Source organism: Hippocampus guttulatus, chromosome 5 (assembly GCF_054856545.1).
Source record: "Hippocampus guttulatus isolate MCC_2025c chromosome 5, RoL_Hgut_1.0, whole genome shotgun sequence".
Lineage (NCBI taxonomy): Eukaryota > Metazoa > Chordata > Actinopteri > Syngnathiformes > Syngnathidae > Hippocampus > Hippocampus guttulatus.
In genome coordinates this window covers 20068328-20092568 of record NC_141265.1, presented here as the reverse complement: position 1 = coordinate 20092568, position 24241 = coordinate 20068328, and the positions used below count along the sequence as shown (strand labels likewise).

Below are 24241 nucleotides of genomic sequence, written 5' to 3'. Positions count from 1 at the left end.
TGACTGCGTAGTACTTGAAAAAGGAAAAAAAAAAACGTATTTTTATGCATTTAAAATACAACTTCCTCATTTAAAAAATGCTACAGCGGGGAGAAACACAACAGTCTACATAATTGTAAAATGACATCGAAATTATTGACTAAAGATTAAATCAACTTAAAAAAATTTAATAAACCATAAACTTGAAATCTACACATGTATAAAATTACCAATGTTTATGATAAAATAAAAACAGTACAATGCTAAATGATAAAATCTCATCTACGGAGAAAAATGATACCCATATGCAATTAATTCAGAATGTGTACGGCAACAGATTGAAAAATGCCCATCCCTAAACATGGTCCTTTTGAATCAAGTGATAATGGCGAGCGTGAGCCCAAACAAAGACAAATGAGTGGTGAGCACCCCAACACATATGGCAACCCCATGATGACTTCACATAGATTTAAAGGGGACATATTATGGAAACCCCCCCGCCCCCAGATGTATACTTTTAAAAATGTTTCCATACAAATAATGAAAGCAGAGCTGCAGTGTTAGCACAGACTCGCATGAGCTAACAGCGGGTGTTTGGCCACATCATGCGCCAGCATAACCGGCGAGTGTGACATGGCGCTCCCTTGGCGTGGAGGTGGGAATTGACGTGTTCAAATTAGCTAGCAGTGGTTTTGTTGAAAGTAAGCAGAGCGGCACTGAATTTTGTCAAAGCACAGGGTGTCGTGGCGTCAAATGAGTTTGAAATATCCATTATTTTCCGGTCATAGTTGTTGGTGTATTTGCAATGTAAACTTAATTATTTTAAAACTGGCATCCGTGACGTGCTATTTTTATTTTGCAACCAAAACTATGCAGCCCAGTGGCCGGGATTCTGAGAAGAGAAAGCGCTGCCTCGAAAACAAGCCAATTTCAACATGGGGGGGGGGGGGGGGGGGCTGTAAAAGGTTCTATGTGAGGGGCCAGACAAAGCACGGCTCAAAGACCCCTTATGATGAGAAAAATATATGGACCAAGCTTTCCCTTGCCCGGACGCGGGTCACCGGGGCGCCCCTCTGGAGCCAGGCCTGGAGGTGGGGCTCGTTGGCAAGCGCCTGGTGGCCGGGCCTACACCCATGGGGCCCGGGCGGGCACAGCCCGAAGAGGCAACGTGGGTCCCCCTTCCCATGGGCTCACCACCCATGAGAGGGGCCAAAGGGGTCGGGTGCAATGTGAGCTGGACGGCAGCCAAAGGCGGGGACCCTGGCGGTCCGATCCTCGGCTGCAGAAGCTAGCTCTTGGGACATGGAATGTCACTATTGTTGAGGCGGCCAACCTGAGTTGTGGCCGTAAGGTGGTTGGTGCCTGTCGTGGCGGCAACCCCCGTACTCGCTGGTGGACACCAGCAGTAAGGGATGCCGTCAAGCTGAAGAAGGAGTCCTATCGAGCCTTTATGACCTGTGGGACCCCAGAGGCAGCTGACGGGTATCGACTGGCCAAGCGGAACGCAGCTTCGGTGGTCGCCGAGGCAAAAACCCGAGCGTGGGAGGAGTTCGGTGAGGCCATGGAAGCCGACTTCCGGACGGCTTCGAGGAAATTCTGGTCCACCATCCGACGTCTCAGGAGGGGGAAGCAGTGCACCACTAACACTGTGTACAGTGGGGATGGGGCGCTGCTGACTTCGACTCGGGACGTTGTGAACCGGGGGGCAGAGTACTTCGAAGACCTCCTCAACTCCACCAACACGCCTTCCTTGGAGGAAGCAGAGCCTGGGGACTCTGAGGTGGGCTCTCCTATCTCTGTGGTTGAAGTCACCGATGTGGTTAAAAAGCTCCTCGGTGGCAACACCCCAGGGGTGGATGATATCCGCCCGGAGTTCCTCAGGGCTCTGTATGTTGTGGGGCTGTCCTGGTTGACACGCCTCTGCAACATCGCATGGTCAACAGGGAGAGTGCCTCTGGATTGGCAGACCGGGGTGGTAGTCCCTCTTTTTAAAAAGGGGGACCGGAGGGTGTGTTCCAACTACAGAGGGATCACACTCCTCAGCCTCCCTGGTAAGGTCTATTCAGGGGTGCTGGAGAGGAGGGTCCGTCAGGAAGTCGAGCCTCAGATTGAGGAGGAGCAGTGTGGTTTTCGTCCCGGCCGTGGAACAAGGGACCAGCTCTACACCCTTAGCAGGGTCCTCGAGGGTATCTGGGAATTCGCCCAACCAGTCTACATGTGTTTTGTGGACTTGGAGAAGGCGTTTGACCGTGTCCCTCGGGGAGTTCTGTGGGGGGTGCTTCGTGGGTATGGGGTACCGAACCCCCTGATACGGGCTGTTCGGTCACTATACCACCGATGTCAGAGTTTGGTTCGCATTGCCGGCAGTAAGTCGGAATCGTTTCCAGTGGACTCCGCCAAGGCTGCCCTTTGTCGCCGATTCTGTTCATAACCTTTATGGACAGAATTTCTAGGCGCAGCCGAAGCATTGAGGGGGTCCGTTTTGGGGGCCTCAGTATTGCATCCCTGCTTCTTGCAGATGATGTGGTGCTGTTGGCTCCTTCAAACGGGGCTCTCCAACTCTCACTGGAGCGTTTCGCAGCCGAGTGTGAAGCGGTTGGGATGAAGATCAGCACCTCCAAATCTGAAACCATGGTCCTCAGTCGGCAAAGGGTGGAGTGCCCCCTGCGGGTCGGGGAAGAGATCTTGCCCCAAGTGGAGGAGTTCAAGTATCTTGGGGTCTTGTTCACGAGTGGGGGCAGGAGGGAGCGGGAGATCGACAGGCGGATCGGTGCAGCGTCTGCTGTGATGCGGACATTGTATCGGTCTGTCGTGGTGAAGAAGGAGCTGAGCCAAAGGGCGAAGCTCTCAATTTACCGGTCGATCTACGTTCCAACCCTCATCTATGGTCACGAGCTATGGGTCGTGACCGAAAGAACGAGATCCCGGTTACAAGCGGCCGAAATGAGTTTTCTCCGCAGGGTGTCCGGGCTCTCCCTTAGAGATAAGGTGAGAAGCTCGGTCATCCGGGAGGGGCTCAGAGTCGAGCCGCTTCTCCTCCACATCGAGAGGAGCCAGATGGGGTGGCTTGGGCATCTGATTCGGATGCCTCCTGAGCGCCTCCCTGGTGAGGTGTTCCGGGCATGTCCCACCGGGAGGAGACCCCGAGGAAGACCCAGGACACGCTGGAGAGACTGTCACCCAGCTGGCCTGGGAACATCTCGGGATCCCCCGGGGAGAGCTGGAAGAAGTAGCTAGGGAGAGGGAAGTCTGGGCTTCCCTGCTAAAGCTGTTGCCCCCGCGACCCGGCCCCGGATAAGCGGTAGATGATGGATGGATGGATGGATGGGGAGGGGGGGAAGCTGTAAAATATGTTGGTGATTCTTGATCACTGTGGTGTCGATTAAAGCACGTCAAGCACACTTCGGTTTTAAAATTCAAAGGGGGAGGTGAGGGGGGGGGCAAAAAACCCCACATTATGTCTCCTTTAAGTGACACATGCGCGCATGCATGAGTGAAGCTGACAAAAAACATGAACAAACCGCTGCTTGATGGTGCTGCAGCATTGCAGACAGCACAGCATTTGGGTGGAAGGAGAGGAAGAAAATAACAGGTTCAAATTAGAATACAACACACGGACGTGCACACACAAAATGGCACAGTGTGACATTTTCGTTTTCTGGCCACGACATTTGTCAAAGGAGAATTATCTGTGCTTGGTGGTTGCGCCTTCTCGGCAGCACGCCTGTACCAGTACAGATTGTGATTGGGAGGAATGTCGGCGCCATTGACTGTCGGTGCTGGACAGACATGGGGCGCTTGTGTTTTTTGCGCCTGTAATGGGCAGCATTTTTCACAACCCCGTTTCGGCACTGTTGGACAGTCGGCGTTGGTGCGGCTGGATGGCTGGCTGCTGAAGTTGAGGATGGGCAGAGAGGAGCGTCGGCGCAGAGCGCCGATGCGTATTTGGATCAGAGAGTCGTCGCTTGGAATTGAAATGGATTTCCATGTGGCAGGAGAAGTGAACCAATCTCTTTTTTCGTCAATGGATGCTACAGCTTCTTGTTGACTTTGAAACTTAGCTTGTAGCCGACGTGTGCACATTTTGAGCATGACGTCTCTGATCCACTGGTTAAAGGACACTTTGATTCTCTCCTCTTTCATCTCAAACTGCTTTAAACAACAAAGTGTGTGACGGAAAAGTGGTTAGGACTGCACGACTGTTTAATCATCCCCGCAAACGGACCAGGTCCATTTTGAGGGGTCTTAGCAAAGGGGAAAACAAATATTGTAATTTTTGACGATTGGTTGGGGGGACAAAAAAAATAAAAAATACTACCCCCCAAAAAAGAAAAACTCGAATATTAGATTAAAACGTCAACATTTCAAGAAATACAAAAAATAATTATTAGACAAAATACAAAAATTAGAACAATTATAAAAACTCCATGTAGATTTCTTGAATAAATTTGACCCCCCCCAAAAAAAAAAAATTAATTGAAAGAATGCTTTTGAAGAGCGCTTTTGATGAGATTGCACAAGTGTAGCGAAAGAAGTGCCCTGCGTGACTAATTCAGTTGAGCCTGTTCGAAAATGTGACACTGAAACAATCAACACCCGACTCCTGTTACAAGCCGCTTGGTTCCATACAACCGCACCCCAAAATACGAGCGCTCGTCTTGAAAAAAAGCGTGGCATTCGGGGCAGGGTAGGGAAGCAAAAGTTGACACACAACTCGCTTCTTTGGATCCACTCCGAGATTTTGTCCCGAAAGACGTCGCGTACCTCAGCCTCCGTTTCCTTGTCCCTCGGTCGTTCGCCGACGGAGTCACCTGCACACGCAAAAGTGTCACACAAGCCTATCCGCCGCTGATATGAATTATTCAAGCATCCTGGGTGGGGAGCGCACCTGAGGGAACGGCAGCCAGCTCCTGCTCCAGCTTCTCCACTCGCTGCCTGAGCTGAGCTTTGTCCTGCTCCAAGGCAGCCATGGCAGTCTGAAAGGTCTCTCCCGAGGCACTTTGGTCATGCGCGGCGGCCAGCTGAAGAAGACCATGACGTGATTAGTCATCTATCCGTCATACAAAACTAAAGAGGATATTATATATTGTTCTTATAAAAAGTAAAACTCAAATAGTAGAGGTAAAACATGTTACATGGGAAGTACACTAACAACATGCCCCCTAAAATCACCTGATTAAAAAAAACAAACATTTGGGAAATTCAGATAAAACAATATAAAACTTAAAACCATATAATTAGATGAGGAATGCATCTATAGCAGAAAATTTTTAAAAAACCTTTCGAAAATAATTCAAAAATATGAGATGAGAACCAAAAATACACAAAAATTAAGATAAATTATCTGACGAAAGAAAAACATTTCACAAAAAATATCTAAAGAAAACAAAATCCAAAATAAAAACTTAACTGAAAATACATATATTAAAAAATACAACTCCCCCAAGAATGTTACACACAAAATAAAGACAACCCCCCCCCCCCCCCCACTAAAATATATAGACAACGATTAAACCTGCAAAAGAGTAAGAATGGTTTTGGGGAAAACATCCAAAATGGGACAATGCCAAGTAAACAGAGAACCTGAGTCCAGAAACTCACGAATACGAGAAAAAAAAAATCTAACGCAGTATCAGAGAACACAAAAATCTGACAAAAACTACAAAGTGAAGGTTTACTGCGAATCTGGCTCACCTCCATCTTGAGGGCTTCAATCTGCTCCTCCTTCTCCGACACTAAGGCACGGTTTTTACCGACAGGCTTCTGGAACTCTGCGTTCTCTTTGTCCATCTTCTCCTTCAAAGTGCTCTCACTAGCCACGCAAGCCCCCCAAAAACCAACAACAACGTTTAGTACACGAACAATGTCTCGCCTTTTGATTCCACACCTTTCATTCAAGAAATTGAGACTAAGTGGAGAAAAAAGAATATGAGCAGAAATTAACAATGGAATACCTGAAGGCATAACATGGTAGGCTTGGAGAAAAATACAAAGGGGCATTATTCAGTGCTTTTAAGAAAGCAGAAAAGAATGAAGAAATGTGTGTTCTCGCCATACCTTTGTTTCAACTCCTTTAACTGTGCTTGGAGTTTTGAGTGCTCGTCCTTGAGCTGAGTGGGAGGAAAGAAAATACATGTGAAATATGCAGATGCTACAATTACAATTGAAAGGCAGTGAAAATTTTAATGTCTCAATTATACTGGCCGTTAGGACCAGTCCCCCCCCCCCAAAAAAAAAAAAAAAAACACACGAAAATAGACAAAAGCATTCGGAAATAGAAAAATATGGGACGATTTTGTGTGTGTACATATACCTGTATATATGTACATATATATGCACGCACACACACACACACACACACGTATATACACAAAAACAGAAAAATATCAGACACAAAAATATGCCCAAAAGTAAAAAAGATTAAAAAAAAAAAATCTAACAATGTTATTCTTTTATTCCTTTGGATTGGCATGTGTGTACCAGTTTTCCCTTGACATGAATCCTCAACTATGACAGAGGTGCATGACAAGCGGGACGCTTTTGAGCATTCTGAAACATGTGTCCCACCTTGATAAGTTCACTGTGGTCCTGGCGATTGTTCTCAATATCCTGAGTCAGCTTGTCCTTCTCGTTTTGGAGCGACTCCAGGGTGCGCGACTTGACTGACACCGCCTCCTTGAGCTCCTTGCTGGAGAGAAGAAAAAAAAAAACCCAGACATTGTGTGTTGTTGAACATTCTATTTGGACAGCGAGTGTAAAATGTCGGAAATAGTAATGAATAAAATGCAAGGGGTTCAAGGTGCTCACATTTCCTGGGTGAGACTGTCCAGCTTCTGGCTGTCGGCACCAAGTTGCTCTTTGGATGCTGTCAGCTCTTGCTGGTACTTTGATTTGTCTTGCTTTAGCTCATCCATCTGAACAGACGATGAATGCAAGCCAATCAAGAATTAGACCAAAATACAGAATACAGAAAAATAAATAAATACAGCAGTGTCTTGAAATTATTCTCAATTCCTATCATTTAAAAAAAAAAAAAAAACTGAAATTGAAAAGTTGTGATCATCTTTTGTTGGTTTGCTGTTGCGGTCTACAGCACACCAATTAGGAGCAGTCAAAAACGCAACGACTACTTTCAGACCCGAAATAGCAAGCGTTATTGTTACCGCACTATGTGAATGAATGAATCAATGAACAAACAATAAATAAGTCAATTTCTCAATTTCTTGGCGAACTGTTCTTTTTTTTGGAGGAATGCCTAAATTTTACCTGTGCCTCCATCTCTCGTTTGGAAGAATGAAGATCCTCCAACAGAACTTGAGCTTCACTCTTCTCTCGAAGCAAGGCATCTCTCTCCTCAGTCAACTGCTTGAGCACTTCGGCAGTCTGGCCGGACGCCTCAGAGGCCTGCAGCGAGTTTTTAAAAAAAAATTTTTTTTAGAATTCGGTGCAACCGACCACGCGACGCAGATGAGACGACGGCTTGATGCGGGCCCATCAATCTCATTTTGGTCAATTGCAGAACGGATTCAAATCATACACAGCGAACCCCCGCTAAATTGTGGCTTTTTATGCCATCGTGGGTTTTGATTGGCGGATGCTCTGTTCGTTTGTGTTGCTGCGCCGTGCGTGCTTGAGTAGTTTGTTTTCCACCAGCGCATCTGTCGCATTTCCCATCATGTCAGCATGAAGTTAGCGTAACTTTCATTGGGCCAGATTAAATGGTTTGGTTCAACAATTTGGGTGTGGAATGTCTCCCTCGCCACAAACGGGGGTTCACTGTGCGTATATTTCTGGCAGGACAAACGAGCCAAGTATGCATTTGCTACAACAAGAAGTGTACATAAAGATATGACCCGTGGACTCAGAACGGACACGCAAGTGCAAATGAATGCTAATCAGACATTTGAGTCGGTACACCTGTCCAAACAAGAGCTGTGTCACAATCATCCGCATTCAGGCCGACGATTTGGAGTGGATTTCGGAATGTGGAGATTAGGTATTACTTTAGCAAAGACGCCACTTCTGACACAGCTCTCGTACGAGATGCTATTCAGATGCGTGTCAGGGCTTTTTGTGTTCATTTAGCAAAAAGCCCAATCATACTGATCATGTCCAAAAAGTCTCCTCGCACCATTGAACAACTTCATTGTCAAATCAAATTCCTAGACCATGTGTGGAAGTTATGACAAAATAGGGAGGTGATTTTGACGGTTATTTTCCCCTTTATCTCACTTATTAATTTTATTGTGCCATGCGCCAATTGACGGACGTGATAGTTGATGACGTCCATACTGATTTCTACAGTTTTGCTGCGTCTGCATAACAAGATTTAAAAAAAATGTATATATATATATATACTGTATATATTTTAAATAAGCCCTTTTTGCACAAATTCATCCACATCTATGCCTTTCTGTGACTCCTCCAGTCTGTCTGTATCTCGGTTGATGTTTCACCCAAACCCCAAACGTTTTGTGAGTACACAAAGAGTATCTCAACTCCTTTTGTGATTACAATAAATAAATAAATGTATTTAATAATAATTGCACAGAGACTTTGTGGACATACAGATTTTGGTTCCAACATAGAAATGGAGGTTTTTAAACCATCGATTGCGCCGAAACACCTCAAGACAGAAGAGTTGTTGCTTGCGTTATAAGCCCACAGGAAGGAAAGGAAGGGTCGCAAAGACTGGGTGCTATGTATGGTGAGTATGTGGAGGATGAAAGTGAAGAAAATTGTATCAAAGGCCAAAGTGGAAGGAAGACAAAGCATGCAGTGACGGAGGCCGGTGACATTAGCCCGGCCATATTTTAAGGTGCGTTTGCAGAGTAGAGGAACTAGCGGCGGCAACTATACGGAGGAATACCTCAAGCTGCTTAGCAATGGTATGTTTAAGTTGGGACTGGAGCTGGTCTCTCTCGGCGACGGCCTCCTGGTGCCGCTTCTCCAGGGCGGCCTCACCCGCACGGAGGGTCTTGACGTCCTCCTGGAACTTCTCGAGCTCGCCGGTCAGCCGTGATTTCTCCGCAAGCCATTGGGAAACGTCCTGCGCCGAGCGACTGCGTCCGGCTAGCAGCTCCTGCTTCTCCGTTTCCAGTGCAGACGCGCGCTTCTCAGTCTCGTCCAGTTTGGATAAAAGCTCTCGCTTCTCTTCAGACAAGCAAAGGGTCACCTGCTCTTGTTCCTTCAGATTTGCTTTTGCCAAATCACTTTCTGCCGTTAAAAACGTATGTCGCTCCCCTGCGCTCTTAAGTTGAGAGGACATGTCGTCGCTAGCCTGCCGAAGTTGTGACAAGGTGGTCTGCAGCTCCTCCGTTTGCGCAACCATGCGAGTCCGTTCATCGGATTCCACCTGGAGCTGCTTCTCCAGATCACGCTTGGCCTCGGACAACGACGCCGTCTGCTTTTTTAGTTGCAGGACCTCTTTGAGGAGCTGCTTTTTTTTTGTCTCCAACGACGCCACATTTTTCGTGAGTTCGTCAACTCGCCCTTTAAGTTCCACGGTGGATTTCTCAACGCCGCTTTCGAGCTCGCTGCGTCCTCGGGCAAGCTCGGCATTGGCCTTTTCTAGGAGTTCAATTTCGGAGCAACGTTTCTCCAGTTTGCTCTCCAGCTCGGCCTTTTCTTTTTTTAGCGACGCCAGCTCGGCTACGACAGACTTTTTCTCGCAAGCGGCTTCCTTGAGCATCGCTTCTAGACGAGACTTCTCCTGACTAATATCGCCTTGAGCTCTGGAGAAGCTGTCCAGTTGGTCCTTTGTTTCTCGGATGTCGCACACTAGCTTGTCCCGCTCTAGCAATAGGGCGCTAACCTCAGCTGTGGCCTTCAAGTGCTTTGCTTCCATTTCGCCCTTCTCCACCGCCAGAAACTCGTAATCTGTCTTTTGTTGCTCGAGCGTCAACTCAAGGGTCAGTTTGTCTTTCCTCAGCGTATGCAGAGCCTCCGAGTTTTCAGAATTCTGTGCGTGAAAGGTCTGCCTCTCTTGCTCCAAAGTTGCAGACACCTCATTCAGCTTTTTGCCGGACAGAGTCAACTGCTGGGCAGAGACTTCAATCTTCTTCTTCAGCTCTTCAATGTCTTTGACCAGCTCCTCCTTCTCCTGAAAAACTTTCCTTTGGGTGGCGAGCAAGTCCTCCTTCTCCTGCAGGAGGTGAAGCCTTTCGGAATCCGTCACCTGGCTGTTGGTCTTGGACTCCTCCAGCATCCGGACCAAGCTGAGGCGGGATGCTTTCAGGTCTTCGCATTCGCGGACGGAGCTGTCCAGCTCTTTCTTGGCAAGGTTTAGCTTATTCTGGAGTTCCTCTTTCGCCATCTCGAGATTCTTTTTGTCCGACGCGACGGCGCTGATTTCGGAGGACATGGTAGCCTTCTCTTTGCTTAGCATTTCTGCGCGAGCCTGCAGCTGGGTGTTCTTCATTGTCAGATCTTCTTTCTCCAAGTTGAGAGACTGCAGTTTGGCTTGCAACTCTGCGTTCTTGGCATCCAGAGACTTTTTGGCGTTTTTGGCCACATCGAGCTCTGAGATGAGCTGCTTGTTCTCGCACCCGAGTTTAGACCTGCTCTGGTTGAGGTCCTCCTGCAGCCTGCTGCGCTCTTTGCAGACATTTTCATAGTCCTCCAGAAGCTGCTTCTTACTACTTTCAGCTTGATGAGCATCCTGCTGGTGTTTGAGCAGCGTGGCATCCTTCTCCTCGTTTTGTTTCCTGAGATCCTCGATATCAGACAGCTGTTTGATATTGGCGCTCTTCAGGTCGGTATTTTCAGTCTGTGCCTCCTGGAAACAATTTTTGAGCTTCTCCAACTGGTCATTCAGTGACGTTCTTTCTTCCTCGGTACGCTTGTTGCTGTCGAGTAATTCATCCCTTTCCTTCGAGAGCTTCTCTATGGTAACGCGGAGGTCGTTATTCTGGATAGAATGATCCTGGAGAGCAGAAAGCTTGCTCTGCGCTTTTGAGAGCTGCGTCTCCAATTTGCATTTCTCAACATGGGCATCCTCTCTATCCTGACACTTGCGCTCCAGCTCGACAGTCTGCGCTTCCAGCTTTGCGGACAAGCATTCAACATCATGCTTGGAGGACTCTAGCTCAGCGGAAAGATGCTGGGGAAATCAAGTTGATAGAGGGAGGGTGTTAAAAAAAAAAAAAAATAAAATAAAATAAAAAAGAAGGCATCTATGCAAAGTTGCACAAAAAGAAAATGTATGATGATTCCAAAATAAACCAAGCTAATATGTATGAATGCAAAAACAAAGGTTAAGCTGCAGAAGTAAAAAAATAAATAAAATAAAAAATAAAATAGTCAAAGACAGACACCCCAGCTCACCACCGAAACCACGCTCAATAGGCATATGTACATAGGTCCATGTACTTGTAGTGGCATTTTTTGGTACTCCCACAGAGAGATGTAAATGAACATATCAGGTAAGGGACAGAAAATGAAACCGTACCACACTTGGGCCAGATGACAACTCTGGAAACAAACAAACTCAGTGTTGCTTCTCTTTTTTCCCCCGATTAACTAATGAGAGTGACATTATTACCATTTCATGTCATTAGACTAAACATGATAGAGAGTCCTGTATCATTCAAAACTAAAATTGAGATGAAAGAGCAAACCAAAACTGAAATGCTAAGACTATTTCCTCCAATTTTTTTTTTCTGTAAAAATGTATTTCTGAGGCTAAAGTGCAACCTCCCAAAAATTTCCGAAGTCTAATGATAACCCAAAAAAATCTCACGGGAATTGTCTGATCGCTGACTCCGATGCAATCACTTTTTGAATTCACTCTGTAAAAACCCTCCTGTTCTGTCTCCATTAAATGGGTGTCTTCACTTGGACATCTTAATTCACATGTGCATGACACTCAGCCAATCAAAACATTGTCAGTAGAGCTCATACCAATAGAAGGTAAATGAAAATTTGCATGATCACATAATCAACTATTTAGCATTTTGCATTATTTCCAATGGGGAGGGGGGAGGCAACTTTTTGCTCCACTGTATTTAATACGAGATGGCCTCTATGTATGATGACATGAAATGATGATGGAGTCATGAGTTAATGTCCAAGGGGAGGTGAGGGGATTTTCACACATTTACAGTCTAACTGGAAAGTAGTCACAGCTTCACTTTTTCAATAGATATTCACATGTTACAGCCTTATTCCACAATTACTGGTAATTAATAATCATTCACACATTGATCTTTTTGACCACACTGGCAGGTGTGTGTGCCTTTCGAAATCGCGTCCCACCAATCGACTTTTCAGCAGCGGTGAACTCCAAGTAACCAGGAGAATCATCTACAGCGTGATTGGTGGAAACAGGACGCAGCTCACCTAAACTTTGAGATTCATGACAAATATGCTGGTACCTTGACTTGGGTTAATTCGTTCGTGTGTTGGATGTGTGTGAAGGGTGTGGCTTAATGAGTGCCATCAAGGTCTGCGGTCCAGTTGGCTGTTGTTCTCATTTTGTATTTTGGTTTGACTTTGTCCCGATGAATAAATGGCTGGAAGCACATGGGCAACTGTGGCTCTCCTTGCCCACGTGTGAGGACAGGACAGTACCTTAGTTGAGTGAGCAGTGGCATACGGGGAGCGAAGATGCACATGATGATAATAATAAATTTCAACCAAGCAACGGCTCCTAAGTTAAATTATCTCATAGATTGGGGAACTCATAAGTCAAGGTACCACTATATTCATGTACCTGTGATTAAAAAAAAAATCCCTTCCGAGTTTATTTGCACCATTTTGGAATAAGTCTGTAACATGACAAAATGCGTAAAAATTGATCGTTGTGAATACTTTCTGGATGCACTGTGTAAAGACTGAAAATATGCAGAAAAGATAAAGTTAAGGCATACCTTGGCGCCTACATGGATCCAAAACCCAGACCCTGTCCTTACCTGAAGCTTGTCCTTGTATGTCTGCACCTCAGACACCAGCTTTTCCAACTCCCGGCTCCTGTCCTTGGAGGAGGAGAGCTCCTGCTTCAGCTTGTCGAGCTCGTCCCGCAGCCCTTGGACCTCCTTGCCGTGGAGTTCTGAGGCCTGGGAGAGAGCCTTCTCTTGAGACTCCTTCAGCTCCTCGACCTCGCTGACACCCTGCTGCACACTTTTCTCCTTGGAAATGGGGAAAGACCAGAAGTGACTATGGATGCTCTCATATGAGCCTTAAAAAAAAAAAATGTATATATATATATATACACAGGTATATACTGTATATTTTTTATTTACGTTGCGTATACCTGTGTATATATATATAATTTTTTTTTTACGTTGCAGAAATTAACACTAGGCTACAATGTTAAATAGTCAATGTACAGCTTGACTTTTGGTTTTGTGGAATGGCTTGACAATAGCCCAAGTCAGGGTGGAGAGACTGTGTGGGAGCGCTGTTAAGTAAATTAACTGCACTGTTCTATCACAACAAGGCACATTTAAGAATGGACATAGGCAGCAAAAAAACAAAAACAAACAAAAAAAAACTGACTATTCTGTATAAAAGCACTATAAAAAAAGCCTAAAACAAAAGCATTTTCTCTGAATATCTCCAATATATATGCCTACTAACCAATGCGGAAATCTTCTCCTGGAGAGCTTTTATTTGAGCGTCGAGGCTGTCTCGTGTCTCACACAATTCTTGGTCTTTGCGGGACAGATCCTGCTCCCGTTGCTCATTGGAGAGAGCCACCTTGTTCTTTTCCTCCGCCAATTGACATTGCAACTCCTCAAGCCTCCTAAGGGAGCCAACATAGGGAGAAAGGTTAAAAGCAAAAAAAAAAAAAAACCTTGTTCTGAATGTCCATATGTTGGACGGATTAAATGTACGACTACTACAAGATCGTTTTGAGAACTTTTGAGGGTTTAAGATTTAACACCTTTCTTTCTGACGCAGGTCTTCGTTCATTTTGCTCAGCTGCACCGAACTGTCACCGGACGCCGTCATCATGTCCGAAATGTCTTTCTCCAGTTTGCTCTTGTCCTCGCCCAGCTGCCGTACCTTTTCGTCGGCACCCGCCAGCTTCCTCTCCAGCCCTGAATTGCGACCAGGGCGGCCTGCTCATTAACTTTACCCACAAATATTGTTTATTCACAAAAAGAAGCCTACTACATTTATTCATTCTTACCATTAAGCTGACTCTTGAGAGACTCCGATAGCGTGCTCAGAGTTTTGCACTGCTCCTCCTTTTTGCTGAGCCTCTCAAGGGTTTCTGACAAATCAACAATGGCATATTTGGGATTTTTGTGCGAGGATAGTTAACAGGTCGAGGAGAATAGACCAACTAAATCATTATTTACCTTGCATAGTTTTTGCCGAGTTGGTCTGCTCCTCTGTGCTTGCAGCCAACTGCTGCTTCTGTGGGCAAAAAAAAAAAAAAAAAGCATTACCTCCCAAATGTATTTCAATTGGCATTGTATAAATATATCTCTATGATATTGTCCTACAATTTGTTCAAGAATTAATTTGGTGCACCAGTGGACTTAAGTGTGGACTGCGGTGTCTTGGAAGCGGAGAATAGTTTTTGTTCCGTGTTGTCAACTATAGGGGTGTTCACACGGCACACATTTGCTCCGGCGCTGCACCGATGTATTTTGTTGCGATATATTTTGCACCGCAGCAAATTGTGTGGAGCATTCACACGTACAAAGCCGCTGAGCGTGTCTGCACCGGCACAGCGTCGGTGCAGCCCCACTTGCGTTCACACGGCAGTTTCTGCAGCGGAGCAAAACGACAGAAAACAAATGAGCTGTCGTGTTGGTTCTTTTTAAAACGTATACACAACTCAAGCGACTACTGGACAGGCACGTCCTTCTCCTTCTCGGTCTCCGTGCCTTCTGCTCGAGAGTGACCGCCCCCGAAAACGTAAATCAACGATGACTTCAATGACACTCAGAAAAGCAAACACATCATGCGCCAAACAGAAAATCAAGAGAGGAAATCACAAAATAAATTATATGGGGGCCGGGGGGTTGTGAACACACAACAAAGGAACAAACTACACTAACAACTCCGAGACAGTCCAGTCTCCTACAAAAGGAAAGATGTTACCAGCCAAGTCTTGTCGTTATTAAACAAACACATGACGGAAGACCGAGAGAGCACGAAAGCAACGCATTCTCGCCGTACGTAAACTCTTCACAAGCATTTGCTCTGGAGCAAATTTAACCCAGTTGTGTTCACACGTGCAAATTTACACCGGTGCTGCTTCGCTAACAAACATTTGCTCCGGAGCAAATTTTTAAACCAGGGGTGTTCACACGGCAAGATTTGGTCCGGTGCTACGCCGGGGCTGCCCCAGTAGAGCGTTCACACGTGCAAATTAGCTCCGGCGTAGCCCCGGAAAATGGCTTACACCGGACCAAATTTGATCCACCTCAGGGAGGTGGTTTAAAAATTTGCTCCGGAGCAAATGCTCGTTTGCGAAGCAGCACCGATGTAAATTTGCACGTGTGAACGCAACTGGGTTAAATTTGCTCCAGAGCAAATGCTTGTGAAGCGTACGTACGGCGAAAATGCATTGCTTTCGTGCTCTGTCGGACTTCCGTCATGTGTTTGTTTAATAACGACAAGACTTGGCTGGTAACATCTTTCCTTTTGTAGGAGACTGGACTGTCTCGGAGTTGTTAGTGTAGTTTGTTCCTTTGTTGTGTGTTCACAACCCCCCGCCCCCCATATAATTTATTTTGTGATTTCCTCTCTTGATTTTCTGTTTGGCGCATGATGTGTTTGCTTTTCTGAGTGTCATTGAAGTCATCGTTGATTTACGTTTTCGGGGGCGGTCACTCTCGAGCAGAAGGCACGGAGACCGAGAAGGAGAAGGACGTGCCTGTCCAGTAGTCGCTTGAGTTGTGTATACGTTTTAAAAAGAACCAACACGACAGCTCATTTGTTTTCTGTCGTTTTGCTCCGCTGCAGAAACTGCCGTGTGAACGCAAGTGGGGCTGCACCGACGCTGTGCCGGTGCAGACACGCTCAGCGGCTTTGTATGTGTGAACGCTCCACACAATTTGCTGCGGTGCAAAATATATCGCAACAAAATACATCGTGCAGCGCCGGAGCAAATGTGTGCCGTGTGAACACCCCTACCACCTCCCTGAGGTGGATCAAATTTGGTCCGGTGTAAGCTGTTTTCCGGGGCTACGCCGGAGCTAATTTGCACGTGTGAACGCTCTACTGGGGCAGCCCCGGCGTAGCACCGGACCAAATCTTGCCGTGTGAACACCCCTTATGTTGTTCATCGCTTTGCAATAAAGCCGAAGTAGAGGGACTACAGTCTCCTGCGTATTTTTAAAAGACGTAATGCCAACGATGGTTACACAGCGCGAGAAGCAGCACAACATAGACCCTTACGTTGTCAACGGTAAGAACTGCCCACAAATGGAAAACAGGACATAAATGGCATGTTATTGTACGGAGAATTTTGGGCGTAAGCTGAATTGTTCATAACCTGAGGTTCCACTGTAAAATGTATGCAAATTATTATAGTTAATTACAGTTATTATGAATGTATATCGATATAAATAAAAGTTAAACTCACCAGGTCTCCAAGCTGCTGCTCCACAGCGTCTTTCTTTTGCTCCACACTGGCCAAACTTTGCTGTAGTGACAGGATTTCCGCCACTTTGCCTTCCAGCAATGATCTCAGTTCACCAAATAACTTTAGGACAAAAAATATAAAATAACATTACATTTGAGGAAATCATATTTGAAGTAAAACAGATCAACAACCAATACATTTGCTAACAACTCATGGACTAATTGATGCCTTGGACATCGGTAAAAGAACCGATTCAACTTCTATACTTAAGTAAAATGAAAAGCGTAAAACGTATGTTCAGATAACTCTGTGAATTCACTTGATAGCGTTTTTCAAAATGTGCTTGAGTACAGGGGAGGAAAAAGCATTCATACTTGCCACCACAGTAACACTTACCTCAGTTCCTTGATTCTGAACATCTTCTACTTCTTCCTTCTGGCCGCTTTGGCTGCGACACAAACGGCGAACCATTTGCGCCACCATGTCTTTGTTTTCTCTCTCACCCTGGGCCCGCCGCTCTAACTCGGCTCCCATCTCCTCCAGTTCCTTCACCTTGAGCTCGGCTGCGTGGAGCTTCCCAAGGACATCCTCCAGCTCCACCAGGTGTTGGTTCTCAGCTTTGTCCACCCCGGCGCGCACCGCATTGTCAAGGCTCTCCTTGTCTTCAGCAAGGGAGGCTAGCCGCTCCTTCAGGTCATGAATCTGCTTATCATGGGCGGCGGCGGCCTCCTCCAGAGCCTGGACGTGTTCCAGCTTCAGCCTCTCCACGACCTCGGCGCTGTCCTTCTCGGCCTGGCTCAGGCGCATGCGCAGCTGCTCGTTGTCGCCAGACAGTTTTACGCCGGTGGCCTGGAGTTGGGCGGTTGCCTCGCCGTGCGCCTTCACCTGAGATTCCAACTTCTCATGTAGCCCGGCCAGGTCCTGCTGCCGCTCTGTTTCCAGCGAGGCCAAACGGTCCCTCAGGGAGGTGATCTCCTCCAGGAGGGGAGAGATGCCGCCAGCGTCGGGGTCGTCGGAGACCTGCTGGGAGCCGAGACGGAGCTGCAGGTCGGCGACCTCTCGGGTGCGAAGTGAGAGGTCACGCTCCAGCTCCATTATGCGAGATTTTTCCGACACGGTGGCAACCTTGAAAAGAAGACATCTTAAGTTCAAAAGTACCCAACAGACTGAACCTGGGTGCTCTTTCTTTGAAAAGTCATTCAAACGATGATTCAAATAATGGAGTAACAAAATTTCTATTGGGCTTCATTTTTATTGATGGGTACGGTAATTGCGAACATATTTGTTAACGTTGACCTGGTGGATCATCAGCTACACTCCTGTTATATTGCAATTGTTTAAGATAAGGTTTTCTTTGGGCTTTTACAGAATACAAGAGTTTTGCAGTTAGTGTGCACCACATTCCAAATCATGCAAATGATATTTTCCTCAGATTTTTAAAGTCTATGCAAATGGCACAGGGCATAATTTTCAAGCCAGTGGTGGAGAATAATTTGAATGTATTTAGAACAAACCTCCCAACGATAACGGGATGTTTTTCAAAAATTGTTTTTGTTAAAATGCACTGTTCCAAGTTATTATGGACAGAAGTGTTTTTTTTTTTTTTTTTGCATAACAATCTGGAATGCGGTGAAGTATGACGTCATGCCGCAACATTCCGGGCGGCACTGAGGTCAAGTGGAAAAGGCAGATTATTAACTGCAAGAGAGAAAAGGCAGAGAAGGTCCCCAACTGACCTCCAGTAATAGTTGTCATTCCCACAGAGCAGAGCGTATGTCCCATGGAGCTGTTGTTTTGAAGCCTCATAATTACCGTCACATTTCCTCCGCGACAAACACTGGTTTGCCGTCATTTCATTTTTAAGCATTGCATGATGCTTTTTGTTAAATCTGGGCTCCGGGGAAAAACCATGTAAAATAATGTGAGTTGTATAACGGTAATATTAATTTCAAGAATCGGATGTTGATATTGTGCTTTTTCTTTTTCTTGATTCTTTGAAGGAAACTAATATTTCAGTGGTACCCTAATATACTCATGAAGCAAACAAAAATAAAATGGAGCTAAGGAAGGGGTTGGAGAGAATACCATACAACTAAGCAGGACATATGGATGTCAGGAGGAACCTGGAAAGTTGACATCTCTTCGCTGGAACTGGGGGGAGGGGGGGGGGGGGGGGTTCCGGGGAGACATGCATCTGTATGGTTCAGCACTGATAGGATTATTACGAAAGCTGTCAGTCAAATGCGGCTCGACTCTGATTTAGCTCATGAATGAATGTTAAGCCTCTGTCAAAGTTGGCAGGCAAAAACGTTTGAGGCAGAAAGTGCGGTTCCTCAGCAAGACAGAAATCATGCCCGCCCTCAAGGAGAGGCCTCCCCTGTCCACCAAGGACGTGAAGGATGTGGCTATCCCACGCAAACAGCGATAATAATAAGTGTTTGCTTTCAGTGTTACTTGTGATTCACTACAGCGCCTCGAGACAAAAGTGCCTTGACGTCACAAGTATCTTTTTTTTTTTGTCTCAAGATATGAGCAAAATTTGAGAAACAAGTCCATTTCAGACCCCCACGGTTCATTGGCGGCTATTTTAATTTTAATCCCTTAATTCAGACATTATTACAAATTGGCAGTGGAGAAAATGCACAAACATGAATTCAATTTTGTCAGCAACATGTCGGAAAACAGGCAAAAACGGTGAACACTTTTGCGGATTATGTGACGGGCAAATGCCATTATTGTGTGTTTCTATACATTACAATACTATTGAGTGAAACTTCAAAAACGTGTTAAAATAGAACAAATTTGTGTGTTTTTTCAGTTTAGTGAACCACAAACCAATTTGGGTTGAGCCTCCGGTTGTCGGACCTCCGGATACGCAACACTATCGACTCTGCCATCTCGCTTTTTTTCCCTGCCCCAACGCAGCGCGGCATCCATTACCCTAGTGTCTTCTAACTCTCTTTGGAGCTTCTCAGCTTTGGTCTTTTCAAAGTGCAGGCTCTGTTCAAGCTCCTTAATGTGGACATGCTCCAGCCTGGTCTGCGTCTGTTAGTACACAAGGGGAAGAGAGAGGGAGAGGGAGAGAGAGAGAGAGAGAGAGAGAAGGAGAACACACCAGTGCCACCATCACATGCCAGCCCAACACAGACAAGAGAGGAAGAGGAAGACAGGGGGGGGGGGGGGGTCAGAATGGATGAATGCATGGATGGATACGGGAGGCCCCACCACGAGTTCCTGTGCAACACTCAGGTTGCACCATGAACACAAAGATGGTGAATATGCAGGTAGTAGAAGAGCAGTTGATGCACATGTCCAGGTTGGTTGATTGGGGTGGGGTGGAAACATGCAAACAGACACCAGGTGAGTAGAGGAGAGGGGAGGGGGTGACTGGATTTTGTCACAAAGATTATTCTTTTTTTCTTTCTGTGCTCTCAAATGCAGTGGGTGTCTCTGCCGAATGGATTTAATGACATATTTCAGCCATAAAATCTTAACCGGATAACCACTGATGTAAACAAAGGCGCTCAAGTTCTTACATAGTAGGGCAACGGAAACTCATGCCGTACACCGAAATGCGTCATAGGACTACATAAAATAATAACCCACAAAAACTGAAATGGTGAAAAACAGTGTAACACTACACCTCCACAATTACAGACTATCGACACATTGTTCGCTCTGCATGTTTTCAACAATTCTCAAAACAATCTATTTAAACAAACAAAAAATTGGTATTAAATAAAATCAAACACATTAAAAAATATATATATATATATTCTTACAATGAATAATATTACACAATGGAAGGATAGGTGGTAGAAAATGGGATGGGTGGATGGGTTATTTGGAGGAAAAAAAAATTAAGAAAAAAAGCCTCTCCTCAATTAAACACCTTACTTCTATAACACGGTGGCCTCTCTTAGAAGATGTGTAACTAAACGCCAAGGGTTATCATCTGAGGAAACGTCATATTTTGGAAATAAAAGTACGGTAACTTGTCATCAGGGAGACGCAGGCAGAATTGGTAGTTGGGTTAAGTTTTATGTGAGCAGGGGGAGTGGGATGATGAGGTCTCCACTGGTTCCATGCCGAGCACTGGACCAACACGGGGAGAACATTAAAATAATTTTAAAAATAAAATGTAAAAAAGAGACGAAGACAAGAGGAAAGAAGAGGTGATAACATCACATCACTGAACAAGAGGCATCAAAAAGTTACAGGATTAGTCACCAGCTTGCACTCAACACACTTTTGTTTGGGCATTTTGGTTTTGGTTTGTTTTTGTGAAGCTGCATGCACATTCTGAGGGTGACTCATTAATGTTAATGCACAGCAGTGGGGTGGAGAAAAAAAAAAAAAAAAAAAGGAGTAAAATGAGTATCCTAACCCTGACGCCCTCGTTTTAAAGCTCTTAGTTTGAGTTCCTTCTGATTAAACCAAGTGGGTCCCGCTGTGGAAGTAAATGACAAATCCCGGGATCAAATACAGTTTGATCAACAGCTGGAATAATGCACTCGAAAAACATGACTCGCATCAAACAAATATGAGTGTCTCGTTTCTCCGAACATCAATAAAGAGAATGCAAACACAGCATGACTCTTGATTATGAGAATTTGCACTTTTTAACAAAATTATTTTTCAATTGTTAGCATACAAATCGTAGTGATTTTCAAACGGCCTGTCTTAGGTGTAATACCACAATGTGCCACAATGTGGCGGAGTGCTCCGAGCTTTGATGATGTAATTTACACCAAGAATTGGCAGAAAAAGCCAATGAATCTCGAGTAACAATCATCGAGAAAACATAAAAGCCTGTGAAGAATTGTGAAATGCTCTGTATATGTTGTTTCGTGGGTTAAAGTAGCAGTTTGAGAGTTTAATACGACCATTTTATTCTTATATACTGTATTAATTTTATTATGTTATGTTATAATCCGTTCAACACTAACTGTAACGTGTGTGCATGTTGAGAAATTACCTCCAGGTCCCCTTTGGTGATGCACGCTTCCTCAACACGGAATTGTAGGTCCTCAACTTTCCTATTAAAATGAAATAAAAACAAAAGCACAATTATCCTGTCATACTGTTAAGAGTTCACTAAATTCCACATATTGCCTTACCTGCGCTCCTCCTCGAGCTGGTTGAGCAGCTCAACTTTGTCTTTGTCGGCTGCCTCCACCAAGGCACGTAACTGATCCATCTTGGCCTCCATCTTCCAAATGACAGTACAAAACTGACTTGGACTTCACCGAATCAAACATGGCAAAAAGAACTCTTTAAAAAAAAAACACATTTTCAAACATCTCATATATGGGTACATGAAATACATTGCGCCAGTAGTGGTGACACAAGGGACTAAATGGGTTGTATCAATGTCAATTTGTAACCCCCCACCCCCAGATTTTACAAGATAAGAAAGATAAGAAAACCTTTATTAGTCTCGCAATGGAGAAATTCCCGATTCACAGCAGCAAAGTATCCCATCATTCCCACTAAATTTGAGTTGTTCACCAACATTACCTGCTCCTGGTCGTCCCTGAGCAGCGTGATTTCCTGCTCCATCTCCCCGGCGTGGCTGGTGGCTTTGGCCACCTCGGCCTTCTCCATGTCCCTCTCCACCATGAGCTGCTCGATGTGCTGCTGCTTCTCTTTCAGAGCTTCCTGCAGAGCTGTGGTGCCCGAGATCTTGCGGTTGTACCGTGACGACGTCTCTGTCAGCTGCGGGTGGGAGAGATCAAAAAATAAGATACCGTAATGCAGTTACAGTATACCAAGACTTTTAATCATGTAAATGCTCAGTGGGAAGCATTCAAAAACAGATCGCGCTCCATGTGGCCCACTGTCCGTATTCTGAAAACCACTGATCAAGGGGTCGCATGACAATTTTTTTTGCAGTCGATGATAATGTGATTTTAGTCAAGCCGCGTCAAAGTCATTAATATATTTTTTTTAGTCCAGGACAGTGGTCCGGAGCTTTTCTGCACCACGGATTGGTTTCACATCAACACATATTAGAAACAAATAAAAAACAAAATACAAGTCACCATTACACAGTAGTGTAGTGGTACACTCGCCTGCTTTGGGTGCAGGCAGCGTGGGATCGATCCCCACTCAGTGACGTGTGACAGTACAACACCAAAAACTTAGTTGAGGCGGCCCGGTGGGCCTGTGGTTAGCGCGTCGACCTCAAAGTGCAGAGGTACCGGGTTCAATTCCAGCTTGGCCTCCCCGTGTTGAGTTTGTATGTTCTCTCTGGGCCTGCGTGGGTTTTCTCCAGGGACTCCGGTTTCTTCCCACATTCCAAAAACATGCACGGCAGGCTGATTGAACACTCTAAATTGTCCCGAGGTGCGAGTGTGAGCGCGGATGGTTATTCGTCTCTGTGTGTGTGCCCTGCGATTGGCTGGCAACCAGTTCAGGGTGTCCCCCGCCTACTGCCCAAGACAGCTGGGATAGGCTCCAGTACCCCGCGACCTTTGTGAGGGTAAGTGGATTGGAAAATGGATGGAAGTCGTCATTACATTGAATGCAGTTATAATTAGTGAGAGCCCTGCGCTTTTTTTTTCTCCCCACAACGCAAGTGTTGCTTCACGATCCGTAAAAGACATTTCTATCATGATTTGTGAGTGTGTGCTTTGCGCCAAGAAGAGCGCATCTCACCAGGCCAGTGCGGCTTGGCTTGGCGCTGACAGAGGAGGCCACGGAACTCATGGTGCTGATTGAGGAGGCGCTGGGGCTTCGCTTCAGGCCGCCCGGCGTGGCAGCAGCCTTGCGAGCCGCCGCCTTGGCCTTGGCCGGCGTGGTGGAGGGGAAGCCGATGCGCGTGACCTTGTGCACTGGCGCAAATAAGCCGTACCTGGGCTGGCACTGGAAGTACCTGCGGAAGCGGCCGGTGAGGGGAAACCTTTGAAATTCAGTCATTTTTGGGATTCAATCTCATAACTTGCCTCTAACAATCCGCTATTGATGTAACAAGATGGTAGTGAAGCACTAGCTTTCTATGTGGCCGGGCTATGCCCTGACTCAATGACGCTCCTCCTCTCACTTCAACAAAGTTCCTTGCCGCCACTATGCCACAAAATGGCTCCACAGCATTACTGAGACAGGGTTTTGGCATTAGTACAAAACCCGATTCACAGAGGATAGATTACCCCAGAAAATACACACAATGGTGAATTTGTGAATATGGGAACACTAATCCATCCACTACTGAAGTTGAATTGCAATGGCTCTCCTTGCCCCCAAATGTGAGTGCATTCCGGCGCCCCTGCCCGGACTCCCTCATAATAAATTAATGCATTTTTAATTCGTCCCATCATCTGAAGCTTGCGACAAGTACCTATTTGAAAGCGTGAAGGTAAGCCTGTTTTTGTCACAAGTGCTCATTTGTTTCATACCGCGTGCCTGCCACTGCACCATCGTTCTTCCCCAAGGGCTCGTCCAGCTCCACACCGCACCACTCGCCTTTTGCGAAATCCGTATCTCCGATAAAGCGCACCACTCCTGCCTTGGTTCCACCGACCTGAGGAAGGTGCGGAGACCCAAAAACCTTAGTCCGCATTCTTGAAAGCTCAGTCAAAAAGCTCTACAAAAAGGCTGCAGTAGAGACAACTCTGCACTGATAACATCTGGTAGTAAATAAGTTAATATAGGTAACAGTTTTTCGGGGGTATCCATTATTTCTGGAATTTTGCTCTAGAGTCAGGGACTTGGACC

The 24241-nt window shown here is 45.8% G+C and overlaps 1 protein-coding gene across 9 annotated transcripts in view; it reads right to left on the bottom strand.

Annotated features, from left to right (window-relative positions):
* Positions 1–24241, bottom strand: part of clip1a (CAP-GLY domain containing linker protein 1a) — a 31183-nt gene that overhangs the window by 1870 nt on the left and 5072 nt on the right. For 4 of the 9 annotated variants that reach the window (XM_086110481.1, XM_086110482.1, XM_086110483.1 and 1 more), the window contains exons 4-26: positions 23923–24047; positions 23186–23402; positions 22046–22243; positions 21646–21737; positions 21504–21564; positions 19466–19570; positions 16922–17650; positions 16526–16645; positions 14286–14343; positions 14114–14197; positions 13865–14021; positions 13558–13723; positions 12891–13106; positions 8849–11080; positions 7246–7383; positions 6787–6893; positions 6547–6667; positions 6037–6089; positions 5934–5954; positions 5674–5791; positions 4868–5000; positions 4744–4790; positions 3501–3515 (exon numbers count right to left, since the gene is read on the bottom strand). In XM_086110481.1, the coding sequence (XP_085966607.1) occupies positions 3501–3515; positions 4744–4790; positions 4868–5000; positions 5674–5791; positions 5934–5954; positions 6037–6089; positions 6547–6667; positions 6787–6893; positions 7246–7383; positions 8849–11080; positions 12891–13106; positions 13558–13723; positions 13865–14021; positions 14114–14197; positions 14286–14343; positions 16526–16645; positions 16922–17650; positions 19466–19570; positions 21504–21564; positions 21646–21737; positions 22046–22243; positions 23186–23402; positions 23923–24047 (5313 nt within the window). The remainder of the gene's footprint in view (positions 1–3500; positions 3516–4743; positions 4791–4867; positions 5001–5673; positions 5792–5933; positions 5955–6036; positions 6090–6546; positions 6668–6786; positions 6894–7245; positions 7384–8848; positions 11081–12890; positions 13107–13557; positions 13724–13864; positions 14022–14113; positions 14198–14285; positions 14344–16525; positions 16646–16921; positions 17651–19465; positions 19571–21503; positions 21565–21645; positions 21738–22045; positions 22244–23185; positions 23403–23922; positions 24048–24241) is intronic. The other 5 variants (XM_086110485.1, XM_086110486.1, XM_086110488.1 and 2 more) reach the window with 5 other exon arrangements.